Source organism: Podarcis filfolensis, assembly GCF_964270895.1.
Source record: "Podarcis filfolensis genome assembly, chromosome: 5".
NCBI lineage: Eukaryota > Metazoa > Chordata > Lepidosauria > Squamata > Lacertidae > Podarcis > Podarcis filfolensis.
The window spans coordinates 70,569,730-70,593,386 of NC_139608.1; the positions used below are offsets into that span (position 1 = coordinate 70,569,730).

General features: G+C 42.0%; 1 protein-coding gene across 3 annotated transcripts; it reads right to left on the reverse strand.

The window, feature by feature from the left end:
- Positions 1 to 712: 712 nt before the first annotated feature.
- On the reverse strand, positions 713 to 23,500 carry STOX1 (storkhead box 1). 3 transcript variants are annotated; one of them, XM_083614459.1, is made up of 5 exons: positions 22,728 to 22,824; positions 18,725 to 18,816; positions 6,294 to 6,446; positions 2,071 to 4,375; positions 713 to 1,070 (listed from the first exon to the last, which is right to left on the reverse strand). In XM_083614459.1, the coding sequence occupies exons 3-5, from the start codon at positions 6,424 to 6,426 to the stop codon at positions 911 to 913; spliced, it is 2,598 nt and encodes an 865-aa protein (XP_083470585.1). In that variant the 5' UTR covers positions 6,427 to 6,446; positions 18,725 to 18,816; positions 22,728 to 22,824; the 3' UTR covers positions 713 to 910. The 3 variants fall into 3 exon arrangements, with proteins under 3 accessions (XP_083470585.1, XP_083470584.1, XP_083470586.1); XM_083614458.1 differs by lacking the exon at positions 18,725 to 18,816 and having other exon boundaries at positions 22,728 to 23,500; XM_083614460.1 differs by lacking the exon at positions 18,725 to 18,816 and having other exon boundaries at positions 2,071 to 5,243; positions 6,072 to 6,446; positions 22,728 to 23,480.
- Positions 23,501 to 23,657: the final 157 nt, after the last annotated feature.

Here is a 23,657-nt window from a genome sequence, read left to right on the forward strand (position 1 = left end):
CACAGGATGAGGTACACACACACACAGTTTGAATGGCAATGCCCATCAACTTTGGAGGGGGCCTGGTCCTCTCAGATATTATATTTGGGGGTCAAAGACCCCTCCGCCCCTTGGAGTTGGCTCCTATGGCAGAGAGGCAGCTTCTTTTTTTAGGATCATGTATTTCCTAAGCTGACTTGATTCTAATGATACCTTAAGAATCTTAAGAATTTCTCAGAGACAAATCTAGTCCAGCATCCTACTGCTTCCCACAGTAACCAACCAGGCAACAGCTCTCTTCTATATTGTATATCCTCAGCAGCTGGTATTCAGATACACTGCCTCTGAACACAGATACTGTATTCTAGTTAACTGTTATGGCTAATATCAGCTAGACTTGTACCCTGTGAATTTGCCTAATTCCCTTTAAAACGCATCTGAGCCAGCGGCCATCATCTCAGCTTGTGGCAGCAAATTGCAATAAACTTGTGTTATGTGAAGATGAGACTTCTATCCTGACCACCAAGTTCACTGGAATCACTGCACAGCTAAGGGGTTTTTTGTTTGTGTGTTTGTGTGCATGCGCACTAACTCCTAGTTTGAGGTGTATCAGTAAATACCCTTAGGCTCATGGCTTGGACTGATCTAGCACAGTCATAGGACTCTTGGAACAAGTTGGCATCCTAAATGGTTTGTGGAGACAATCAGAATGAAGTGCAACTTGAGATCATCGATTCTGCAATATAATTTATTACTAGAAATAAAACATTAGAAAAAGTCACTGGAAAAAATTCTTATTACAAAGTTTTAATACATCTTATTACGAGAATATAATGATCTTACCTACTTTAATGTATATGACAGTTCAAAGAATTTACAGTAAGTATATTAACATATTTACAAAGGAATTATCAAAACCTGGTAAGAAAAATTAAACGTTCATGACTGGAGTCAACTGAAGCAAGGAGCTTCGTGTCAGAGTCTTTCCATTATGTATAGTCTTCTCTATGCCTTCCAAGTTCATGAGAAAACTTCGTCTTTTCTTCAGTCCATCTAAGATGGCAGAATTCGCAGATGCCAGACTTTGTGTTCTAAAAATTATTATTTTGTAAAACAGAAGATTAAATAAGAAACCTATTTTTTCCATATTCAAACATTCAGAGTGACTTATTTCTCCATAAATTACTAAAAGAAATACTGGGTGGCACACAAGTATAAAAAAGTCATCTTTATTTTGAATCAGCTCAAGAATATTATGGAAATTACAGTATTTATTTCAATTGAAGGGTAAGGAATATGGAGTCATAATATGATGCAGCCAGCAAGTGTTCCTTATACATCATCCTTCACCTACCTGATGCCCTCCTGATGTTTTGGACTACAACTCCCATCAGCCACAGCCAAAAACATCTGGAGGGCACCAGGTTGGTGAAGGATAGTATACATCATTTAACTCGACAGTTTACCCAGACCCACTTACTGGGATATCTTGCCTGGCCTTTTCTTGCCTTCCTGCAGTACCCGATTTCCACTTTTCTTTATCGGTGCTGTTCCTGAGCAACAGAAGCAAGTGTACAGAGACAGTACTGAGAAGAGGACTTCTTCCACCTGCTGTGCTGCAGTAAGAGTACTCTGTACTACCACCTGCTATCCCTGCAGACACTTGGGCATGTAGTAAGGTCCCTTACATCAGGATTGACTGAATACAATGGCCTACCTTTGCCATTCAGAATTTGGTAGTGGTATACATGATTTGACCATTTATACACATGTGACAATTATAGCATTGCATTTTAAAGGTTGTTTAAGTAGACAAAGTTATCCAAGCATTCATGAGGACTCCTTGCATTCAAGGACAAGGAAAATGCCATGTTTCATTATAGGACTGTGCTTTCCCAGCCTTGCAAGGTCCTGAAAGGCCCATGTGAACAGAGTTGAGAGTTATCTGTGCCAATAGGCAATCTGCATTTTGCAGTGCACAGCTGAAGGCCCTGTTAAAAAAACCCTTGAAGTTCGATTCACATATGTGTACAAGAAATACTATTAACATTCTTTGTGTTTAAGAAAGTCACTTGTAACAGTTGTTCTTACCTTGGAGAATCTATCCCGCTGTCTCCTGTTATACTGTGGTTTCCCGTCCCTTCCAAGTGGTTTTGCTCATACTGGACACACTGATCTAGAACTGCAGCATCAGTTTTATCCAACAACTGTTGCTTTCTCGTATCATTTGTCTTAATTTCCCAGCCTTTTGGTGGCAGCATCAAGGATGCTAATTTTCCACCCACTTCATTTACTGACTTCTGCCAAACTCTGGTCTCTGCCTCATGCACATCATAGAAATCAAACAAACAGGGTTCAGCCGTATCAGGTGTCTGCCCATGTTCATAAACATCCTCTCGCTCTTCATTGCTTTTGTAGGCAAACTGAGATAGCTGGTGGCACACACAACTTCCTCCTCCTAGGCTCATCTTCTGATACTCTTTTAAGCTATCCTTAGATCTAGAAAAACCAAGGAATTCATTTTCTTCACACTCACAGGGACCAACCCCGACTGTATCAATTCTGTACCTTGAGAAGTGAGAATTAACACTTCCATTTCCCAACACAGTTGAGCCCAGTTCTTGTTCTATGCTGTTCCACTTCCCTGTATCTGAAGAATTATATGGGAGTTGGCTGGATTGCAGCTTGGACAAATCCACATCATGTTGCTCTTCATCACCATGATATAGAGAACTACAAGTGTTAGCATCATCCAATTCTTGATACGGAGTCGGATTATCATAAGTGAATCTTTCATTTTGTGGGTTAACAGACTCAAGCCATTTGTTCATCTTAGTACACTCACTCTTTAAATTGTCATTTTGTCTGTGAGCAACAATATTTTCAGATTGTTTAAATTGTTGAGCATCTGCCTCACTGGGAAGATGGGTATCAGTTAGTTGGTGTGCTGTTTGACCCAGCAAGCCAGTTTGATCACACTGGTGAGTTTGACTGGAGTTCTGAGGATGCATTTTCTCCACTACTGCTTCATCCACAAATGCAGCAGAAGTGTTAGACACTGCCTGCATCTCCATACTTTTTGGGGTTGCCCTTCTATGCAAATTACCTTTGCAAGCTGCACTTTCCTCCAGACAACTATATTTGACTTCTTTTTGTAAAACCTTGCACTGTAGGTAATTTAACTGTTTCATTTTGTCGTCTTCAGCATCACATTTGATGCTGGCTGACTGCTTAGCTTTACAGTCCACAGTTCTTGAGGAATCCAGAGACCAGGACTGTGGGAAATTCTTCTCTGATCTTGGAGCTCCGAATTTTACATCATAGTTTTTCTGACTCCTATGTCCTTTCGCTGACCTATTCCCTTTACAAGAAATATCTTTAAATGGATTAGTAACTTCTTTTTTGTATATAAAGTGAGATTCAACATTGATTGCATCCTCACACAACTGCTGGTTGCAAACTATAGTTTCATTTGTAATACAAGATGATGGATGTTCAATACAGTTTTCCAGTTTGCTATTAGCTGGTATCTGGTCATCACTTTTAAACTCCCTTGTTGACTTATTAACATGCTTTTCTTTGTTGGACTGCAGTTTCCTGCGATACTTTGCAGCTTTATTTTGTTTTTTCTGAGTGAACCCTTTGGGAAGGTGTTTGTGCTTCATTGTCAACACTTCTGTAGAGGTTCCTTTACTGATATATTTTTTCTGCTCCTCTATTTTCTGCATCAATGCAGTGTGCTTGGTTAAGTTGTCGACAGTCAGCACAGGGTTGATGCGTTTGATAATTTCATGTTCAACATCACGTGGGATATTATCCAAATTGTCTTCATCCCTGACTGGCCATTCTTCAGGAGGAAACTGGGCGGAAAATGAAGTGTGCACTTTTTTTGGTTTTTCTTTCTTGGAAGTGATGCGCCAGAAAAGGCTAAGACCAAACTTCTTAATCTTCTCCTTCTCTTTCCCTGACTGCATATAGTGAGCAGCTCCACAAGAACGGTTCTCAACAAGTGTATTGGTGGCCTGATTCTGAACTGAAAATCTGGATTCACAAGACCCTTTTTGACTTTTCCCATTAGGCTGAGGGCTGACATGTTGCTCATTGACTGCAGTTTGCCCAGGGAAACAATGGCAGGATCTGCAGTGGGATGCAATAGGGAAATTATTTTGTAGAAGTTCTGCAGCATCTTCCACGCTTACAAGGTATGTAACAGAAGGTTCTTGAGGGCAATTATCTTCAAAAAGGACCCTCTTGTTGTTTTTCATAGCATTATTACAGATAAAATATGTATTTGGGGTCACTATGAAATATCCTTCCCCAGTGTGATATATCTTCCGTTCTTTAATTAGCATCCCAAGTGTACTATATAGAATATCATGTGTGGGAGTTGCAACACCTAGAATAAAAGGGATGATAGTATAATATTAGTCATTTCTGTGGCATAGTCAATATGAAAAATAGTTTATAACTCTTACCACATTTCTGGGTCAGAACAAATTTATGCTGTAAACCACTGTTATAGCCTGCTCCTGTGTGTGCTTTCTCAGAATAAATTACTGTTGTGTTTCATGGGAATTGTTCCTGAGTAAGTGCACATACAACTGCAGCCCCAATCTTTTTCCAAATGGAAAAGGGGGGGGGGATTGCTTACAGCTAACTGATTTCTGACTTTAACTTATTCATATGGATGCACCATAGATTTTTATATGGAACAATTGTCTTCCTTTAATGCTAAAGGCAATATGCCTTCTCCCGGTTGGACAAGAGGGGGCAGCAAATACACACTAAAGGGGTTGCTTCAAAACATGAACAATAAAATACACATTTAGAATGCTTCCAAACCGAAGGTTTTTCAAATGCGTGACCTGCAGACAAAATCCATCCTCAATCCTTACAGGCTCATTGGAGTCCCCAGCATGGCTAGTGAAACCCGTCCCACACAAATTGCTGAGCCATTTTTAGAGTTAAGAAGCAAACACGTTTAGTAGGGCAAAGGGGGCTTACTCAGCATTGACATCCTACAATTCCCTTCAGATTAGTAGCAAATTTTGACTCAAGAGTGTGAGCAGTACATTGCAGTACAACAAAGCAAAGCAAAGTGCAGAATTGGCAGTTTGCCAATATATTTGCAGCCCAGAAGAGTGCTTGGACCCAAAAGTGGAAGTGCAGTCAGGTTCTGATTTCTGCCACAGTCCAGGAGGGAAAGGCACATTCTGCACAGATGTAGCTAAACTCATTGTTTTAATATAAGCCACCTCCCACAACTTCATTTCCCGCAACTAGACTAACCAAAAGGCAAGTTTACTGCTCCAGTTCAGCAAAGGGTAATTTGTAAAGGTGAAGCCTCATAACATCCATTTATTTGTAAATCAGCAAACTGCCTGCAATTACCATGTGTGGGGCATACATGGAAGGAAGACTGACACAGGAGTCTATTGCGGGGAGGTTCCTGCATGCTCTCCATGTTGCAGACACAAAGTGTACAAGGGCCAGGCCATTCAGTGCCGGTATTTACAGCTGTCTCCAGCATGCTACTTTTGCCACACAGAATGGCTGCCATTCATTCTGATGAGGGGGAAGTAAAAAGAGGTGTATGGATCTGCTCCATCTCTAGGGGTTTCAGCCGCTGAGAATCAACCCATCTCATATCTGCACTGCTTCATCCTGGGTTTGTTTCTCACTCATGCTAAAGCTGGGGTAGGGGAACACAACCTGTGGCCCCCCAGATGTTGTTAAACTACAGCTCCCATTTCTGACCATTGGCTGTGCTGGCTGCGGCTGATAGGAGATGAAATCCAACAAAGTATGGAGGGACGCAGGCTTCTCATTCCTGTGCTCAAGTGTGAAGGAAAGTTGGATATTATATTATTAGGCACCTTGGTGCTGCCTAATGAGGGATCTTTTTTTTAAAAAAAATTACACACACTAAAGACTACTTATATGTTTTTGGATGTAAATATAATATACTGAAAATGGAAAGTGTTACTGTGACAAACACATGTATCATGTAGGTTTGCTCATCTGGTATATTCTTTGCCCACATTCTTTTCACACAACCATCCTTATGCTCCTGATATTTAATTCCTCCCAACCCCCATGAATTTTGATGACTGCAAGCTGGCAGCCCGGATTTGTAATGCAGTGTGAGTTAGAACACTTAGATCCTGTGTTTTGTTTTTCATCTGATTTACAAAGGGAATTCTAATTACTTTCCTGGTCCCAGACAGCATGCATTCTTTCACTCTGCTAGCTGCAAACCCCCTTGAGTCCAATGTTTATGTGAAGTGTCAACAACCCATGATTTAACAGATTACCTGGGTAATGTTTCCCCAGCTGATCCAGTAAGGTTTCCTGTGTAACGGTAATTTGAGCTGCATTCATATCAGATATAGCACAACACAAGACTTCTGCCAAAGGAACGAACTGGGACTGTGAAATGGGATTCATGTGCACTGGCGATACATCACCTAAAAGGAATAGAGAGGGGTGGGGGGGGGAAAGAAATGAACTTCCTTTCTACTTTGGAATACAGTATTTCTCCCCCCCCCCCCCATTGCCCTTTCAAAATGTTGGCTTCTTTTAGCTTCAGCATGATGGATAAATGATCATAGTTCTAAAGAAATAAAAGCCATTTTAGCAATTATTAGCTCAAAAACAAACATCTTGAAGCGTGTTAAGCAGATGCTGCAGGCAGATATGTGTCTTCGGATGCTTAGACCATCACTTAAGTTCTCTGGTTTCTCCCCAAATACATACCATATGAAGTGAAAACACTAAGTTTTCCTTGGAACTATGTGAAACACTCAGTCTGTTTAAACATTTTAGAAGGTGTTACAGAACTCTTCCCAAGACATTTATGCGATTCAATGAGTAATGCAATATAATTGAGGTTTAAATTAAATGTAGCCTACTCAAAACAGCTGTCTTGTGTTACAGCTAGGGCAGGAAAAGGTCTCTTTAGGATTATTTTCTCTTTAAGTCAACAAAATAAACAACAGTCCCTTTTGAAGAAGTTGTTAAACACTTCTTGACCTCTGTTTTACAACTGGCAATGGTTCTGTTTAACAGAATGTGTTTAGAGAAGTTCCTAAGAATTTCCTCTATGACGTTGCTAAGCTACTACCAGCAGGTGTATAAATCAGTGTCAGCCTGCTTTGTGTGGAATGGGAATTCAAGAAAACACTGTGAATAGTACAACACTGGGGCTAGTTACAGTAAACGGAGAAGCTGGTTTCACAGTTTCTTGCAAAGCACACCTTAAAATGGCTATTTTCTATCTTTGACAGTATTACAAAGTTAGTTTTCCAGGAAAAGCCAAGGTTCCAAACAAAAGGTAGACCAGCATCAGCATATGTGGCGGACTAATTTCTTCCCAATGACGCTTCTCTCGGGCTATTGTTAAAACATTGCTCAAGCCCTCATATTTTTCAGCTTAACAAACACAGCAGGACCCATCTTGAAAGGGCATCTTGAAAGATCAAGATTATCCATCTGTTTATAAAGGTTAATCTACACAAATGAATTGTATAGGGGATAAACACAGACACCATAACAGTTGGGGTCATTGTTCATATCCAGAGCTATTTTGGATTGCAAACACTTTGAGCAGGATGCACCTAACAAGTCCCATCAGCAGAAGCCCTGCAAGAGGACTTCTGTTTGCACAAGTCTGTACCATCAGCTTTCAGAAGTACCATCTTTACTTAGAAAGTATTCCACTCACTGGTGTATCCACACATCTAGTTTAGGGTCTGTACAAATGTGAACATAAAGTCATATCTCTGCTTCAACAATCCTATAAATATGTTGACCTGGCACCAGAAACCCATGCACCTAGCAATTATTGGTTGGTTACCAACAGGAATATAATGCTTACCATTCTGTGGTGGCAGAAATGAAACACACCTCCTGGCATGGCACTTCTCATAACAATATATTTAAAGCTTAACAAAAATATTTGTTTTGGCCCAGAACAAAGGAACCTGGCACCCATCAGGTACAGCAAATGCAAGCCCCATTGATTGCAAAAATACAGCTCAACTTCTACAGTGAGCAAAGTAACTTTAAAAAAAAAAGAACTTCACAAACTCCAGCCTAGGCAACCTGCCAAAAATTCATGTATTATTGACCCTCAAATGATTTTACCAGTCTACTCAAACACAGATAATTGTTTACACATGCGAAATCCGAGAACGCATTTTCAGAGCATATACCGAAACTCAATGTGGGAAAGTCATCTGCAATACAAGAGTCAGATAACAAAACATAGGGAACAAAAAGTCTCCAGATACGCTTCACCAACATAAAAAGATGTTTTGTTCTGTCCTTGTAACTTGAGTGTTGCTGGATTAATGGTGCCTTCACTGGGCAGGTAGCACATTTCTGTCTTCCCTTCAACATTCCGATTCAGATGTAGAGCGAGTCGGCGCATATCTGTTATGGTCAAGAGATCTGTTGTACACTAGAGCTCAACTTTAACTTAAGGTTATTGAAGCTGAACATACTTGGTAGTTCACAATACTGATTATGCTTAGGAGTAAATTACAGGAGACTTGGAAGATCTAGAACTGCATCTCACAACAGTTTGTTTTTTACTTTATAGCAGCCACAGAGGTGGTGTGTGTGAATTTATTTATTTATTTATTTATTTATTTATTTATTTATTTATTTATAAAGGTTTTTGTTTGTTTGCTTCCCTTGCACTAAATTATCCTCCTCCAAAAAAGCAGCTGCTGTGTTTGCGCCCAGCAAACAGTATACACGTCTTCTCAGAAGTAAGTACCATTGTTTTAAATAAGGCTTACTTCCAGGTAAGTGTGCAGCCTAAATCAGTTTTCATCAGCAGCACAAAGATAAATAGGTCATTTTCATTCAGCTATCACAGGCTTCCTCAACTTCAGCCCTCCAGATGTTTTAAGACTACAATTCCGATCATCCCTGACCACTGGTCCTGCTAGCTAGGGATCATGGGAGTTGTAGGCCAAAAACATCTGGAGGGCCGAAGTTGAGGAAGCCTGAGCTATCACGACTCCAACATCTCTTTCCTGGCTAGGAACTACCAGTCCAGACTCTATTAATGCATAAGTGAAGTTAGGATTTCTTGTCCTAGGTACATCACTTTTAATTGAATCATATTTTCCATTTTAATACCCATTTACCCAATTTTAAGAGATCCTTTTGGAGCACCTCCCTTATGCACTGAGTGGTAATGAGGACAAGCAACTTTTCTCGAAAAAGAAAAGGAAGCAAGCGGACACTACCAGAGAGCCACAGCTAGATTGTATGTGTGAGGAATAAATATAGCCCTAGCCGTTAGAAATTAAAGGCAAATTCTAACAGGTTTTGCAATGTGGTAGTGAGATTTCCAAGTCACATAACAGAACGGGTTGCTAATTATGTCATTTGGACCACTGCAAAACAATAAATGCTTAGAGAAATATAAGCTCCTGCCAGATGGTAACTGGAAGCATCAGTGGCAACTTGACCTTATAAGCTGAAAGGTGGAGCACTCCCTGTTAAAAGGGCAGGATGATTTTAGTGAATGGTCACTTTTAGTGTGCCGCTATTGATCTTAACTTTTGTACTTGCATGAACCGTATTTGTGTTAATTTTACTGCTGCAAATCACTCGGACTTGGGTAGAAAGTGGCAAATAAAATAAATATATAATAAATATGTGGTGGTGGTGGGAGTGAAGTGGTAGATTGTCAACCAATTACAAAGCAAGACATGTTGCGAGGGGGTGTCTTTCTTTTTTTGGCCCGGATAATCCATATTTTGTAAAGCCGTCTACCCCACTGAAAGCAGTGAGGGAGAATTGACTATGACAGCGTCAATGTGGTGTAGTTGATGAGCCCAATCCTGAAGCCTCTTGGAGGAATGAAGAGACTCCTTTGATTCCAGCCCACAGAATGTCATTTCAGGCCCTCATGTTAGCTACTGCAGGCAATGCCAGAGGAGCTTTTCGTGGGTGTAGTGGATGTCCCTTGCCCTCCTGGGCAAAGCTCCTTTCCACCGGTGGAGAGGCATTTCTGCCTTATCCTAACACTCTCCAGCAATCTTTGAATCTTAGGGAAAGGATGGCTCTGTAAAGTGTAGCTTCCTCTTTCTTGTTTTTAGATTGGCTGTAGACATTTGTATAACTTTGTGAAATTGCGTTTTGCGCATTGTATCTTTTGAGGAGCTGGTGCTTCTATTTATTTATATCTGGACATCAGAATTAATAATTTATTCCTTACAGGACCAGCTTCCTGGGGTGGGGGGGTTACAACTGAAGATCAGGATGGAGCACAAACTTGACAATGTCCTCCTTTCTTCTAAAAATGCTCCATTCTACATAAGACCTCTGCCCTTTTGCCTCTAGTTCTTCCACTGCCCCAGTTCTTCTAACACAATGTTTTGCATTGCACTCAAATCCAAAGAAAGTCACACTATGAGGTCCCATCATTGAACTTAATGGGACATTTAATAGCAGCAAGTAACAGGTCCTCCTGATTTCAATTGTATATTAAGCTTTCTTTGGATTTGGGCCACATTTAATTAGTATTTTAATAATGTAGCAAGTCTTCATTTGAATTTGTAACTCAAAGAGCTTCATGAATGAGGAATCATATTTAATAGAAGCTCCAAGTCTCCCAATTGGCTAGGAGTTTTAAATGAAGCTGTAAATTCTTCCAGGCCAGTTTAGGTCCTGGGCATTCCATTGGTGATCACTGTTAGGACTTTCCTGCAGCAACTTGCTGGACCGATTCACTGCAACCTTGCCCTCCTTCCTGCTCTGCCTGTCCCTTATTCTACTGCTTAACTGCTGCCTTGGACTTCAACTTTGTAGAGTCCATTTGCTTAGGATAAATGGCAAACCCCAAAATTCCTGCTTATGAGCTTCCTTCCCACTATATTCTCTTCAATGCTGCAGTGTTTGGTTAGCTGCTACATAAGTTAGGTTTGACTTCAGTTTCATGTAAACCGCTTAGTTTTCATGATTAATTGGTATATAAAGCTTGTTAATTAATTTTTTTTTAATTGGCACCAGATCATCCAAGTAAATTAAAATAACCAAAACTTTCTACTGTACCATGATGTAACTGGATTTGATGACTTATAAAGCACCATGTATTAGATAAGGATGCTTTTGCAATCATTTCAGTTATTAAAGTTGTGATAAAAGAAGTATGAGAACAAAGCCTAATCGATTACAGTGGTACCTCTGGATGCGAATGGGATCCATTCCAGAGCCCCATTTGCATCCTGAAGCGAGCATAGGACGTGACTGTGCATCTGCGCGTGCCGCGTTTTGCCGCTTCCGCGCAAGCCCTTGACATAATTTTGAGTGTTTGTGCATGCGTGAGCAGCGAAACCCGGAAGTAACGCGCTTCGTTACTTCCGGGTCGCCGCAGAGTGCAACCCGAAAATATTTAAGCTGAAGTGTATTCATCCTGAGGTATGACTGTACTTGGGCATCTCTGCTCAGTTAAACAACTACCTTGACCACCGTTCAATTGCTTGCTTGAATGTATTTATGCTTAATTCCACATTTTTAGATTACATCAACATATGATGGCATGTCATCGTGCTGCAGATTGCAACACACACTTAGTCCTTTATTAGCTCATCTGCTAATTAAAAGGGAGAGAGAGAAAAGGTGCAATGAGAGTATTCACAGATCTGTCTGGCAGTGATAGGCGATTTATTAGGTGACTGGCTTTCTCTTGCCTCACCAGTCAAATGGATCAAATAAATCCTTATCCTCCATTAACAGGAGTATAGGATTAACTCAGGATTTAAATAGGTGAATAATGACTGATGCCAATTCCATCTCAAAGTTAATTTCCAACCAACCAACCCCCACCTACTTTTTAAAGACCATGGCTTTCATCCCCATCCTCCCCCCCCCCCCCGGCCACCTCTCCCTGTGGCCAAAACTGGTTAGTTTTGTTTTATTTCAAACCAAGAAGCACAGATTTAAAACAAACTCCCTACTCTGTTAATTGTCACAGGATGTTGCTCTTGCCAACAGCATAAAGAGAAGGCTCAGATCAATTCAGGAGCTTAAACAGTATGTTACGATGTAGTATACCTCTTAATTTCCACATGGTGCGAACAAACAGGGTTGGTTGTTTCCATTTTGACCTGCTTGCAGGCCGTCCCTGGCTAGCCTTTTAATGAGGCAGAAGCAACTAGCATTAGCAAAAGTATTTGAAAGACTGTTTCAGCAACTATTTGATCCATTACAAGGATATTCTGTGGATTTCAGACGATGTTTTTCATAAGAGTATCATTAAAACGTACGAATGCATGAAATGATTATGAATGATTTTCAAAACAAAACAGGACTTCTTAAGTCCAGCATTAATGGGCCATGAGTTTTCAAACCTATGCTCGTTTGCCAGGTGGGTTCAAAACACGGATGAAAGGCAGGCAGTCATGGAAGGAATCCAAGCAGCAGAAAAACACAACCGCCTGCTCATTTGCCATCCCTCATTAAGCTCATGCGGTATTGGTAGACGACATGTCCCACAGAACAAGTGGCTAGAACAAGTTTCATGAATATTTCGGCATTTAAGCAAAGCTCAGGTGTGCTGCTAACAAAACACACATTTCCTTGCATTTTAACATCCCAGTGTAATGCTCCTAACTGCACATGCTGCCCAAGTATTCAAAATGATGATACACATTTTAATTTCGCATTACCAAAGCTGTTGCTTTCCCTCATTATCAATTACTTCTTTCTTACGCCCCCCTGTTACCCCCACCCCATTACTTGCTTTATGGTGTGTTTTTTAACTATTGCAGAAAATGCCATAAAATGTAAAAGGTGGCCACTGGCAAAATCTTATTTCAAACAGAAATTATGAAAGATGAATATTAAAAAACTGGCACTGAAATTGAAATTGAATCAGTCACTGCCAGTGCTACTTGGACCAGGGAGGGGGCTGTTTCTAAACCTGTTCCCAACTTTGAAACCAAACCAAGACAGCATTACAGTTGTTTACTAACAACAAGCCTTTGTGGCATATAGCACCAATTTCACTATTAAGCATAACATACCACAAACATCATCTATCATCAATAACCTAAACCCAGTACTAATTACAGGGTCACTAGTTGACATCTGTTAATTTTCTGCCTTTTAATCATTATCCTCTGTAGATAAAGGTTTAATTACAAGACCAGACAATTAAAAGGTGGTTAATTCTTAACCAGGTGAAAATTTTCTCAGTTCCTTTAACAGAAGGGCAAAGAACTGGTTCATGAACATATAAATATTCCCCACAAATAGTGGCTAGGATCTAAAGTGTTATGGGATAAGGTATCTTCTGGCACCCCTTCCAACCTTGGTTCTCGTGCACCCCCAAAACAAACTGAAAGTTGGGGGACCCTCAAAAGTTTAGTGCAACACAATGGGCTGCTGTCAAAAAGGGAAGCTGGATTTAAATGCAGAGAGGGCATTTAAATTATGTTTAGAGGAATTATGTTTAGAAGATGCTCTCCCACTTGCACAATTTTCACTTATGCATGCAGGGGCCCAGAACATAACCCCCACATAAGTGGGGGGAAGCCTGTACTGCAGGAAACAGTGTGTTGCACAATCTTTCTCTCTTTTTTGGCTAATTTATTTCTTAATTTAAATTCCTCTCCTCCAAGAAGCTGGAAATGGCACACACGGTTTCCTCCCCCCCCCCATTACCATTTTATCCTCATAGCAGCCCTGTAAGAAAGGCTACCCTGAGAGGTGATGAATGGCTCGTGGTCACCCGGTGAGCTTCATGGCCAAGTGGAGAGTTGCACTTGGGCCTCCCTAATTACTGCTGTACTTTCATTCCAACAAAGGAGAATGAGAGAGGCCATGCCACATAACCTTTTTTGAGTTGAGGGAAAAACAGTGAGTTATCTGGTGCCACTAAGGTTGTATCAAAAGACGGCTGGCTAATGTAACCACTAAGCACATTACTGGTTGCTTTTCTGTGGGGACCCCTATTTCTATCGTTCCATGTCAAATATTTTATGAGAGCTCCACCACACACACACAAAGTATGCTTAGGCACATTGTTCTGTGGCTCTGCTGGAGCCCTCAGGAAATCAGTTTGGCACAAGTAAATTGTGATCTAGTCCTGGGCAAGGCAAAGGAACTGTGTGTATGGTTAGTGATCATATGAACCATTCCTAATTCTGAATAGGACTAAGAAAGCGTAGCAGAATAGGAAAATGAAGCACAAGCCATCTCACAGGACTGATATCTTTTAAATTACTGTGTCAGCAACTGAAAGGGGCCATTGATTTTTGAAGAAACCTAAAACCAAAGTACTCCAGAGGATATGCAGGAATACCTAGAACACGATACCAAGCAATAGCTAAAACGAGGAAGGAAGGAAGGATTATTTGGGCTCAGCAATCAAAATATGAGGCACAAACGTCAGCGGCAAACGATTGTGTTCCTGAAGCTCCTATATAACATAGGCCTTGTTCTTGCCCTTAAGGATATATTTGGGGTGGGGGTGGTTAGTGAAAGGAACCACAGGTTTAAATTGAAACCATTTCACTCAAAGCCCAGCAAACATATGGAACACGTTATAAGGTAAAAGCCACAAGGGCAAGTCACAGGAACGTGTTCAACAGGCAACTGGATGTTTTTATGGAATGAGGCAGGAATGAAAGACATCACAGGGAGCGGGAAAACACAAAGGAACAGATGTAAGAGGAGGAGATGGCTTACTGGGCCAAAGGAGTCTGTCCTGTGTAGCTTGGTATGCAGCTCTAATGTTAGTCCTGAGCTTTGAAAGCACAATATTTTCAACTGTTGTAAAATTAAAAGTGTGGGGAAAGCACCTTGGCTTGGCTTGCCTGGACAGCGGTGGAATGTCCTGCACAAATCCTATTCTTTTAGACAGGAATGCCACAAGAGCATTGTAATGAGGCTTGCACAGGAGAACTTCTCTGTGGATATCGCCATGGCCCACAAAACATAAAAAACAAAGCAGTATTAGAAATAAGCCAGGCACCAGGCACGTTTTGCGACTGCTGCGGGTCCAATTGCAACCATGTGGGGATCTTTGGATGCCAGGTTGACATCTCCATCTGGCTGGCCCCTCCAGCTTTCTTAAGCAGGTTAGCAGAAGAGCTTATTTATTGCATTTATATCCCACTTTTTTCTCCAAGGAGTACATGGCTCACCCTCACTTCTCAGTTAATGCCTACAATGACCTTGTGAGGTATCTTAATAGGCTGTGATTGGCCCAAGGTCACTCAGAGAGCTTAATGAATGAGTGGGGAATTGAACCCTGATCTCCCAGGTCCTAGTCTGGTACTCTAACCACTACACCACACTTGCTTCCTAGACCACTTCTGCTATGGGGCAGCTATATAAATTACGTAGTAAATAAATATGTCACTTAGAGAAGGATCTGAAATATTTTCCTCGAAGCTTGAATTTGTTTTATTCTGTATTGTTTTATTTGATGTTTTAATGTGCTGTAAACCGCTTTGAGATTTCTGTCTTTAAATTACAAAGCGATATAGAAATTTATTATTATCATTGTTAATAGAAGAAGAAGAAGAAGAAGCAGCAGCAGCAGCATTATTGGGGGAATAGTGCCTAAACAATAACCCAGGTTTAAGGTGCCATTTGGCAATTAGCTTATCTATCTGAGTTTCTAACACTGAAACAAAGGTATCGCCAGCAGGGCTCTGCAGTTTTGAGGTCCTTATTGTTTCTTTTTCCTTAACTTTCTGGAAGCAGAAAGAACTTCATATCTTCCCCTTTTAAAAGGGAGGGAGAAGTAGAAATATTATCCTCCTGTGCAAAGCTACACTCCCAGTACATTACGCAGGTGCTGGCTATCGTGCCACTGGCACTGGACCAAGATGGGGCTATGAAGAATAAAACAGGGAGGGGGGCACACTATCGTCTGGAAGGGCCCTGAAAGGACTCTCACTGGATAAACAGCTCTCAGCTTTCACTTCTGTAGAAAGTTATTGTTCCAATTTTTCCTGTGCGAGTGTTAATAATTACCACTTTATAAGCTGAGGTAGTTTGTTGTAATATGTATACACCTCAGATCCACAGGCTCAAACAAGCCTGTAAATTGACATAAAACTAGGATATTGCTTAATGATTAACTGCTGTGCATAACACATCTGTTACCTTTTTCTAAGACCACTCTACAGACTGCCACATTACCATGTCAAAAGTGATCCAAGATAATCAGTAATCCAAACTCCAAAGCACCCTTCTCTGTGCTTTGTTAAGGGAAGCCTCAGTACAGTCCTGTAATCTAGGGGTCGGCAAGGCTTACTGGGCCTGGGCCGGATCACTCCCGCGGAGATCCTCCATGGACCGGACCGGCGCAGCGTGACACTGGAAATCGCATCTGCGCATGTCCATGGCGCCGGAATTTGCTTCTATGCATGCCCAGATGCCAAAAATCTGGAGCCGTGGAAGAGAGTCCCCACATTGTGCTGGTTTAGCGCAGCGCGCGGGGACTTGCTGAGCAGGCGACTCAGTTTGGGGGTGGCTCGTGAGCCGGTTAAACTGCCTCCATGGGCCACTTCCGGCCCATGGGCCTTAGGTTGCCTACCCCTGCTATAATCCAACTGTAATTTATTATGGACATGCATGTTTGAAAATACTGGTGTTGCAATAAAATAAAAGGTAAAGGGACCCCTGACCATTAGGTCCAGTTGTGACCGACTCTGGGGTTGGGTGCTCATCTTACTTTATTGGCCGAGGGAGCCGGCGTACAGCTTCTGGGTCATGTGGCCAGCATGACTAAGCCGCTTCTGGTGAACCAGAGCAGCGCATGGAAATGCCGTTTACCTTCCCACCTGAGCGGTACCTATTTATCTACTTGCACTTTGACATGCTTTCGAACTGCTAGGTTGGCAGGAGAAGGGACCAAGCAACGGGAGCTCACCCCGTCGTGGGGATTCGAACCGCCAACCTTCTGATCGGCAAGTCCTAGGCTCTGTGGTTTAACTCACAGCGCCACCCGCGTCCCTTGCAATAAAATACCTATCGACTAATGACAAACACCACAAAGGGTAAAAGGGTAGCTGTTTCTTGCATGTAACAGATAAAGAAAAAGAGAAAATATTCCAGCACACAGGCAAGAAGATAGGTAAATCTTTCTCAAGTCACATGAGAGTCAGTGTAACTCTTAAGGAGATTGTTCATTTAAAAATGAAGCCTTGCAGTGGAAAAGTATAGGTGCCTCTGTTGTGCTTTAAGTTGTCTCACCTCATCATTCTATATATAGGGGTTCAACAACAAACTAAATTCTGCCCACTGACCTTGCCACCTTCTAGTCTGACTCCAGAACTGGCCATTCCTACATACTTGTTGCATAGAATGATAAATGTGAAGCACTTAATATTTGGCATTTTTCTTAAGAATGTTTGTGATGTTAGTACAATATTAGGAAACCAGATTAGCCAGAGATTCTACCAATATCAACCTCAGCCTTATTAAGATGGTAATCAGAGGCTGAAGCAAGGAAGCAAGAAGGAGAATAACTCCCAAATAATCAAGGCACTTTTGCCTCATCCTGTTTCATCTGGACATAAGAAGACACACAAGAGCATCACCAGTACAGTTCTTGAAACTCATTCATTCTACATTAACAAACTAAGATAAACAGAGTTGTAGAATTAGGCAAGAAACCTGGAAATACTAACTTTCAGCTACTTTAATTGGGAAAGTTTTTTTAAAACAAAGGATGCTGTGCAGTCGTCTTCTCAATGGATTTTCAGCACTTGAATATGAGACCACTTGCAAGAAATTCCTGAACAGCTAACACTGAAGGAATTGTATTACTTGGCGGTTAACTTCAGCAGGACTCTGTATGGGCACCAGAGTCTCCCATATGGATCCAATTGCAGGATCAAGGAGATAGCTGTTAAGTGAAAACTTACAACAATGTTTATAGAATTCTGCATTTGTAACCATTTCCTTTATATGTTGGCTTTACTTAATATGGCACCAAGAGTACCACACCAGAGGGTATGGCAGAATATTGCTACATTTAGGGCAACAGTAATGTTTTCTCTACAATACTGGGTTTACTATGCACACAGGTGTCACCAAACTCATACAAGCTCCCCATTTTGCAGGGCCAAGGGAGATTAATATTCACCAAAGCGAAACCACACAAATATAAATATTTAAGTGTATGGGTTTATGTAGGAAGTCTTAAAAAAATTATTTTACTGAGGCAAGGCAAAAGATTGCTAACATCTCAGTGGTTAAAATAAGAATATTTTCATCCTGCTTGAATGCCTTTTTTTTCTTTTCTTTAAAGAAGTTAGCTGTTTATCAAGAGGGCACATGAGTGCCCCCGGAGGGGCATATTTCTCTCTGAAATAAAAGACCCTTCCTCTTTTTCAATTAAAAAGCAGTATGCTCTCCCTAGCTCCACAGAGACAGCAAGAAAGGAACAGATTAACCTTTGGAGCGCCTACATTGTGTGACAAATCCTTGTTTACCCTCTCCCCACCCTCCATCTCCCTACACACAATAGCATGACCGCAAGGTTCTTTCTGTGAGCTAAGGAACCCATTAGGTATAAGGCAATGAAGAGATTACAGTCAAAATGGCACCCCCAGCTGACAGGAAACATTGGAGGATTTTTGTTTGGTTTGGTTTTTTTGCTTCAAATCACTTAAGACTAAGAAGAAATGCCTAGTTCAGGTGTTCCTTTCCACTGGTTTCTTTATTTAATAAAACCTTGGTCCTCTAAGGGATAACAGCTTACTTCTTGCCCTATATTTCTTTGCCAGAGTTACTGTAGTCAAGGGCTTCCCACCACACAGAACGACAAGAGTTTGGAATTATGGAACGAAGGGGCTGAAAGAGAGAGAAAGGAAGCAATCAAATATAGAAGTGGAAGGAAAAAACATAAGCAACCCAGCGGAAATTAGGAATTGTTTTCAGAACTACTTTAGACAACTTTACACACAAGGGCCGCAGAAAGAAATGGACATACAACAGTTCCTCGAGGAAAATGGGCTGAAAAAGGTTTCGCAAGAAAGTAAGACAATATTGAACCAGGAGATATCAGCACAAGAAATAGAAGATGCCATTCAAGGCATGACGCTGGGCAAATCCCCCGGACCGGATGGACTGACTTCCAAATATTACAAAGTTTTGAAGGAAGGGTTGATACAACCTCTGAAGGAAGTCTGCAATGAGATTATGGAGGGGAAAAGGGCACCCGATACGTGGAGAGAGGCCTACATTACACTTATACCAAAGACAGAGACTGAAAAGACCCAACTTAAAAACTACCGACCCATCTCGTTATTGAATGTGGATTACAAAATCTTTGCTGACATTTTAGCAAAGAGATTGAAAAGAGTTTTGATGGAGGAGATTCACGGGGACCAAGCGGGCTTTCTCCCAAAAAGGCATTTGTCGAACAATGTAAGGAATATAATTGACATTTTGGAAAAGCTGGAAGTGAACATAAACACTAAAGCTGTTTTGATATTTGTGGATGCCGAGAAAGCCTTTGACAACATTTCTTGGAGTTTTATGTTGAAGAACCTCCGGGGGATGGGGGTAGGCCAAGGGTTTGAGAATGGTATAGGTGCAATATACTCTGAACAGAAAGCCAAACTAATTGTAAATAATGTGGTTACAGAAGAGTTCAAGATTGAAAAAGGGACACGTCAGGGGTGCCCTATCTCCCCATTACTTTTTATATCGGTCCTGGAGGTTTTGCTTAATATGATTAGGAGGGACCAGTTGGTTAAAGGGATTCAGGTCGGAGCTAAACAATATAAACTGAGAGCATTTGCAGATGACTTAGTACTTACATTACAAGAGCCAGAAGCTAGCACGAAAAGAGTTTTGGAAATAATTCAAGAGTTTGGTCAAATGGCAGGATTTAAATTGAATAAGTCTAAGACAAAGGTTTTGGAGAAAAATTTGACACAGATAGAAAAGGAAAGGTTTCAGAACGAGACAGGGTTAACTGTGGTTAAAAAAGTGAAATATTTGGGTATAAATATGACAGCTAAAAATGTGAATTTGTTTAAAGATAATTATGAAAAAACTTGGAGTGAAGTGAAAAAAGATTTGGAGATTTGGTCCAACTTAAAGCTTTCCTTGTTAGGCCGTATTGCAGCTATAAAAATGAATGTATTGCCAAGAATGTTGTTTTTGTTCCAAGCATTGCAAATAATTGATAAAATGGATTGTTTCAAGAGGTGGCAAAAAGACATATCTAAATTTGTCTGGCAGGGCAAAAAGCCCAGAATTAAATTTAAGATATTAACGGATTCAAAGGAAAGAGGGGGGTTTGCCCTGCCAGACTTTAAACTTTACTATGAAGCGGCAGCTTTCTGCTGGCTGAAAGAATGGCTACTTCTTGAAAACACAGACATTTTGGATTTGGAAGGTTTTAATAACATTTTTGGGTGGCATGCATATTTGTGGTATGACAAGGTTAAAGCACATAAAAGTTTCAAAAATCATATTGTCAGAAAAGCACTATTAAATGTCTGGGTCAGATATAAAGACTTGCTGGAAAATAAAACTCCAAGGTGGCTGTCGCCAATGGAAGCTAAGGCAGTTAAAAAGTTAAATATGGAGTCCAAGTGGCCAAGATACTGGGAAATTTTGGAAAAGGAAGGGGACAAATTGAGATTGCAGAGTTTTGAGAAATTAAAAGGGAAGGTGAGAGACTGGTTGCACTATCATCAAATAAATGAAGCGTTTAAACTGGACAGTAAAATTGGCTTCCAGGTGGAAAAATCAAAATTGGAGACAGAACTGTTAGAACCCAGTACTAAGAATTTGTCCAAAATGTACAATTTGCTGCTGAAATGGAATACACAAGATGAAACGGTTAAATCGGTCATGATTAAATGGGCTCAGGACATTGGTTATAATATTTTGTTTGCTGATTGGGAAAAGTTGTGGACCACCGGGATGAAATTTACGGCATGTAATGCCTTAAGAGAAAACATTATGAAAATGATATATAGGTGGTACATAACCCCAGTCAAGCTTGCAAAGATTTACCATTTGCCTGACAATAAATGTTGGAAATGTAAAGAAACTGAAGGTACATTTTTTCATCTTTGGTGGACTTGCCCGAAGATTAAGGCATTCTGGGAAATGATCTATAATGAACTTAAAAAGGTATTTAAATATACTTTCCCCAAGAAACCAGAGGCCTTTCTCTTGGGTATTGTCGGCCAAGGGGTGTTAAAGACGGATATAACTTTCTTTATGTATGCTACAACAGCAGCTAGAATACTCATTGCGAAGTACTGGAAGACGCAAGAACTACCCACACTGGAAGAATGGCAGATGAAGGTGATAGACTATATGGGCTTGGCAGAAATGATGAGCAGAATCCGAAACCAGGGAAGAGAAGCAGCGCAAGAAGAATGGAAAAAATTCAAGGACTATTTAAAGAAATATTACAAAGTTAATGAAAGTTAGAATGATGTTGGACTGGAAAGTAAATGGTTACTATTAGTAATGGTTAAGACAAGGAGAATAAGGAAGAATAGTCTAAATTTAAATTAAAATAAGGGAAGATTTGCTGAACAATCGATAAGAATTTGGAATACAGAAAGGGGAGGCATGAGGAAGTCGGGGAAGATAGGATATGAAATTAGGATATGAAATGATACATGTTTTTTGTTTTGTTTTTGTTTTTGTATGTCTATGTTTGTTGTATTGTGTTTATATGGAAAAATAAAAATATTATAAAAAAAAAAGAGAGAAAGGAAGCAATCTTTTCTGAATGCATGCAGACCCCAGATGTATGCTTGGAGGCTGCTTTAAAAGAATTTACATAGTGAACCGTTAGCATGCAGTGCCTCATTAGGGCCATTCAGTCTACACTACCACAAACATACACAAGAGAGCGAGTTTTTAGTACCAGAGAAAGTATTACACACCACACTGCATCACATAGGGATGGTCGCCATCTAGAGCAAATTCCACCTGGTAGCTTTTATCAGGTTCATCAGTTCCAGCCAGTGTCCCCTGAAGTTGCATTCCCAAATGTTATATAAGGTCTGTATTCACTCTTCACACATTAACTGTTCATTACACATGCAGAAGGCACTACCACGCCTTTTAAAACAACCCCTAATGCTTATCACCAACACTGTGCATGGGGTCCCACTCTTGCAATGGGACTTCCCTTTTCTCTGCATGCACACCCTCAGAATCTGCTCCAGAGGGTCCTCCAGGGAGAGGAACATTCCATCACAGAAGTGGAAGCCTTCTGCACAAGCAAAACAACAGTGAGGTATACAACCCCACATGTAGCTGGAACATAAGCAGTCTCTCAACCAAGCCCCGGGCAGATCCAAACTCCTTAGCTTAGGTATGTTGGTCTAGCATCAGAAACCCTAAGACGAGAAAACTGGCTGTACATGAGTCTGGAGCTGGAGAAAAACACTCAGCATGTGCTCAAGACGCACTTCCTTACTATCACACGTGCTTTAGGACTCAGAGCATCCTTAAACAAACAAAAAACCTGAAGGGCCCAGAATCAGTTTAAAGCAAAACCTGGCAAATAAAGAGTCCAGGAGTCGGTTCTGGTTGAATCCGGCAGAGAAAGGAACGGAGCCAGGATCGGACCCGCAAAGTAAAGGGAGGAACCAAGAGAGACTCTGACGGAGCTGGGCACGCGCGCTGGCTCTTTTCGGAGCCCCAGCTGCGCAGGTGATCTGGTGAAGCTGCGCCCCTGGCTTGGCCAACCTGCTTGCTTTGCGCGCTCGCTCGCTTACCCACAGCCCTGATGAGGAAGCCCTTGGGCGGGCGCAGCGCCCTACGAAGCCAGGCGTCGCGGAGGAGCTGCAGCGGGGCGGCGGGGCCCTGCAGCAAGAGCACGCCGCCCCGCAGCCAGCCCTGCAGCCACACCCGCGACACGGCGCGCGCCAGCCCACCGTTCCAGTAGCAGGCGGCGTTGGCGCGCCGGAACGCCTGGAAGACGGCCGCGCCGCTCGCCTCGTCGCCGCAGCTCTCCTCCTCGGGCTCGCCCGGGGCAGCCGCCGCTGCCGCCGCTTCTCCCTCCTCCTCGTGCTGCTGGTACTGCTGCAGGCGCCGCAACACCAGGGCCAGAGAGCTCGGCGCCAGCTGCACGGCGCGCCGAGGCGGCCGCGACATCCTGGAGGTGCCTCAGGCTCTGCCCGTTATTCCCGCCGCTACTGCGGTCGCTACCAAGGGAACTGAGCCCTCGCTGGCAGGGGGCGGGGAAAGAGCGGGCCTGTCTCCACACGGTGGGCAGGGCCTGCCGGAGAGCCGCTGCTGCGGCCCGACCCCCCTGCCCGCCTCTGGAAATGGCAGGTCCTGCTCCCCTTCAGTCAGGCTCCGACCCTATGAGCGCGCGCGCGCCTGCCTGGGAACAAACGCCGCCGAAGCCGCGGCGGGAACATGGCTCGTCAAGTTGCGTTGAACATCCTCGAAGGGCCGTAGGCAAATGAGGTCGCGCGCACGTTTTCTTGCCAGGCTGCCAAAGGGCAGGTCCTCACCAGGGTCGGGTTGGTAGGGCTTCTTGAGGGAGGTTCTCAGCACTTGGGACCCAAAACCATCCAGGACCTTGTGCGCCAGTATATATATCATGCTTTAAAAACATGCAGCACCATCAACCAATTTTTAGCTGTTCAAAGACCAAAGGTACTGCTAGAATAGAAAGTGTCCTCGTCACAATACTTTGA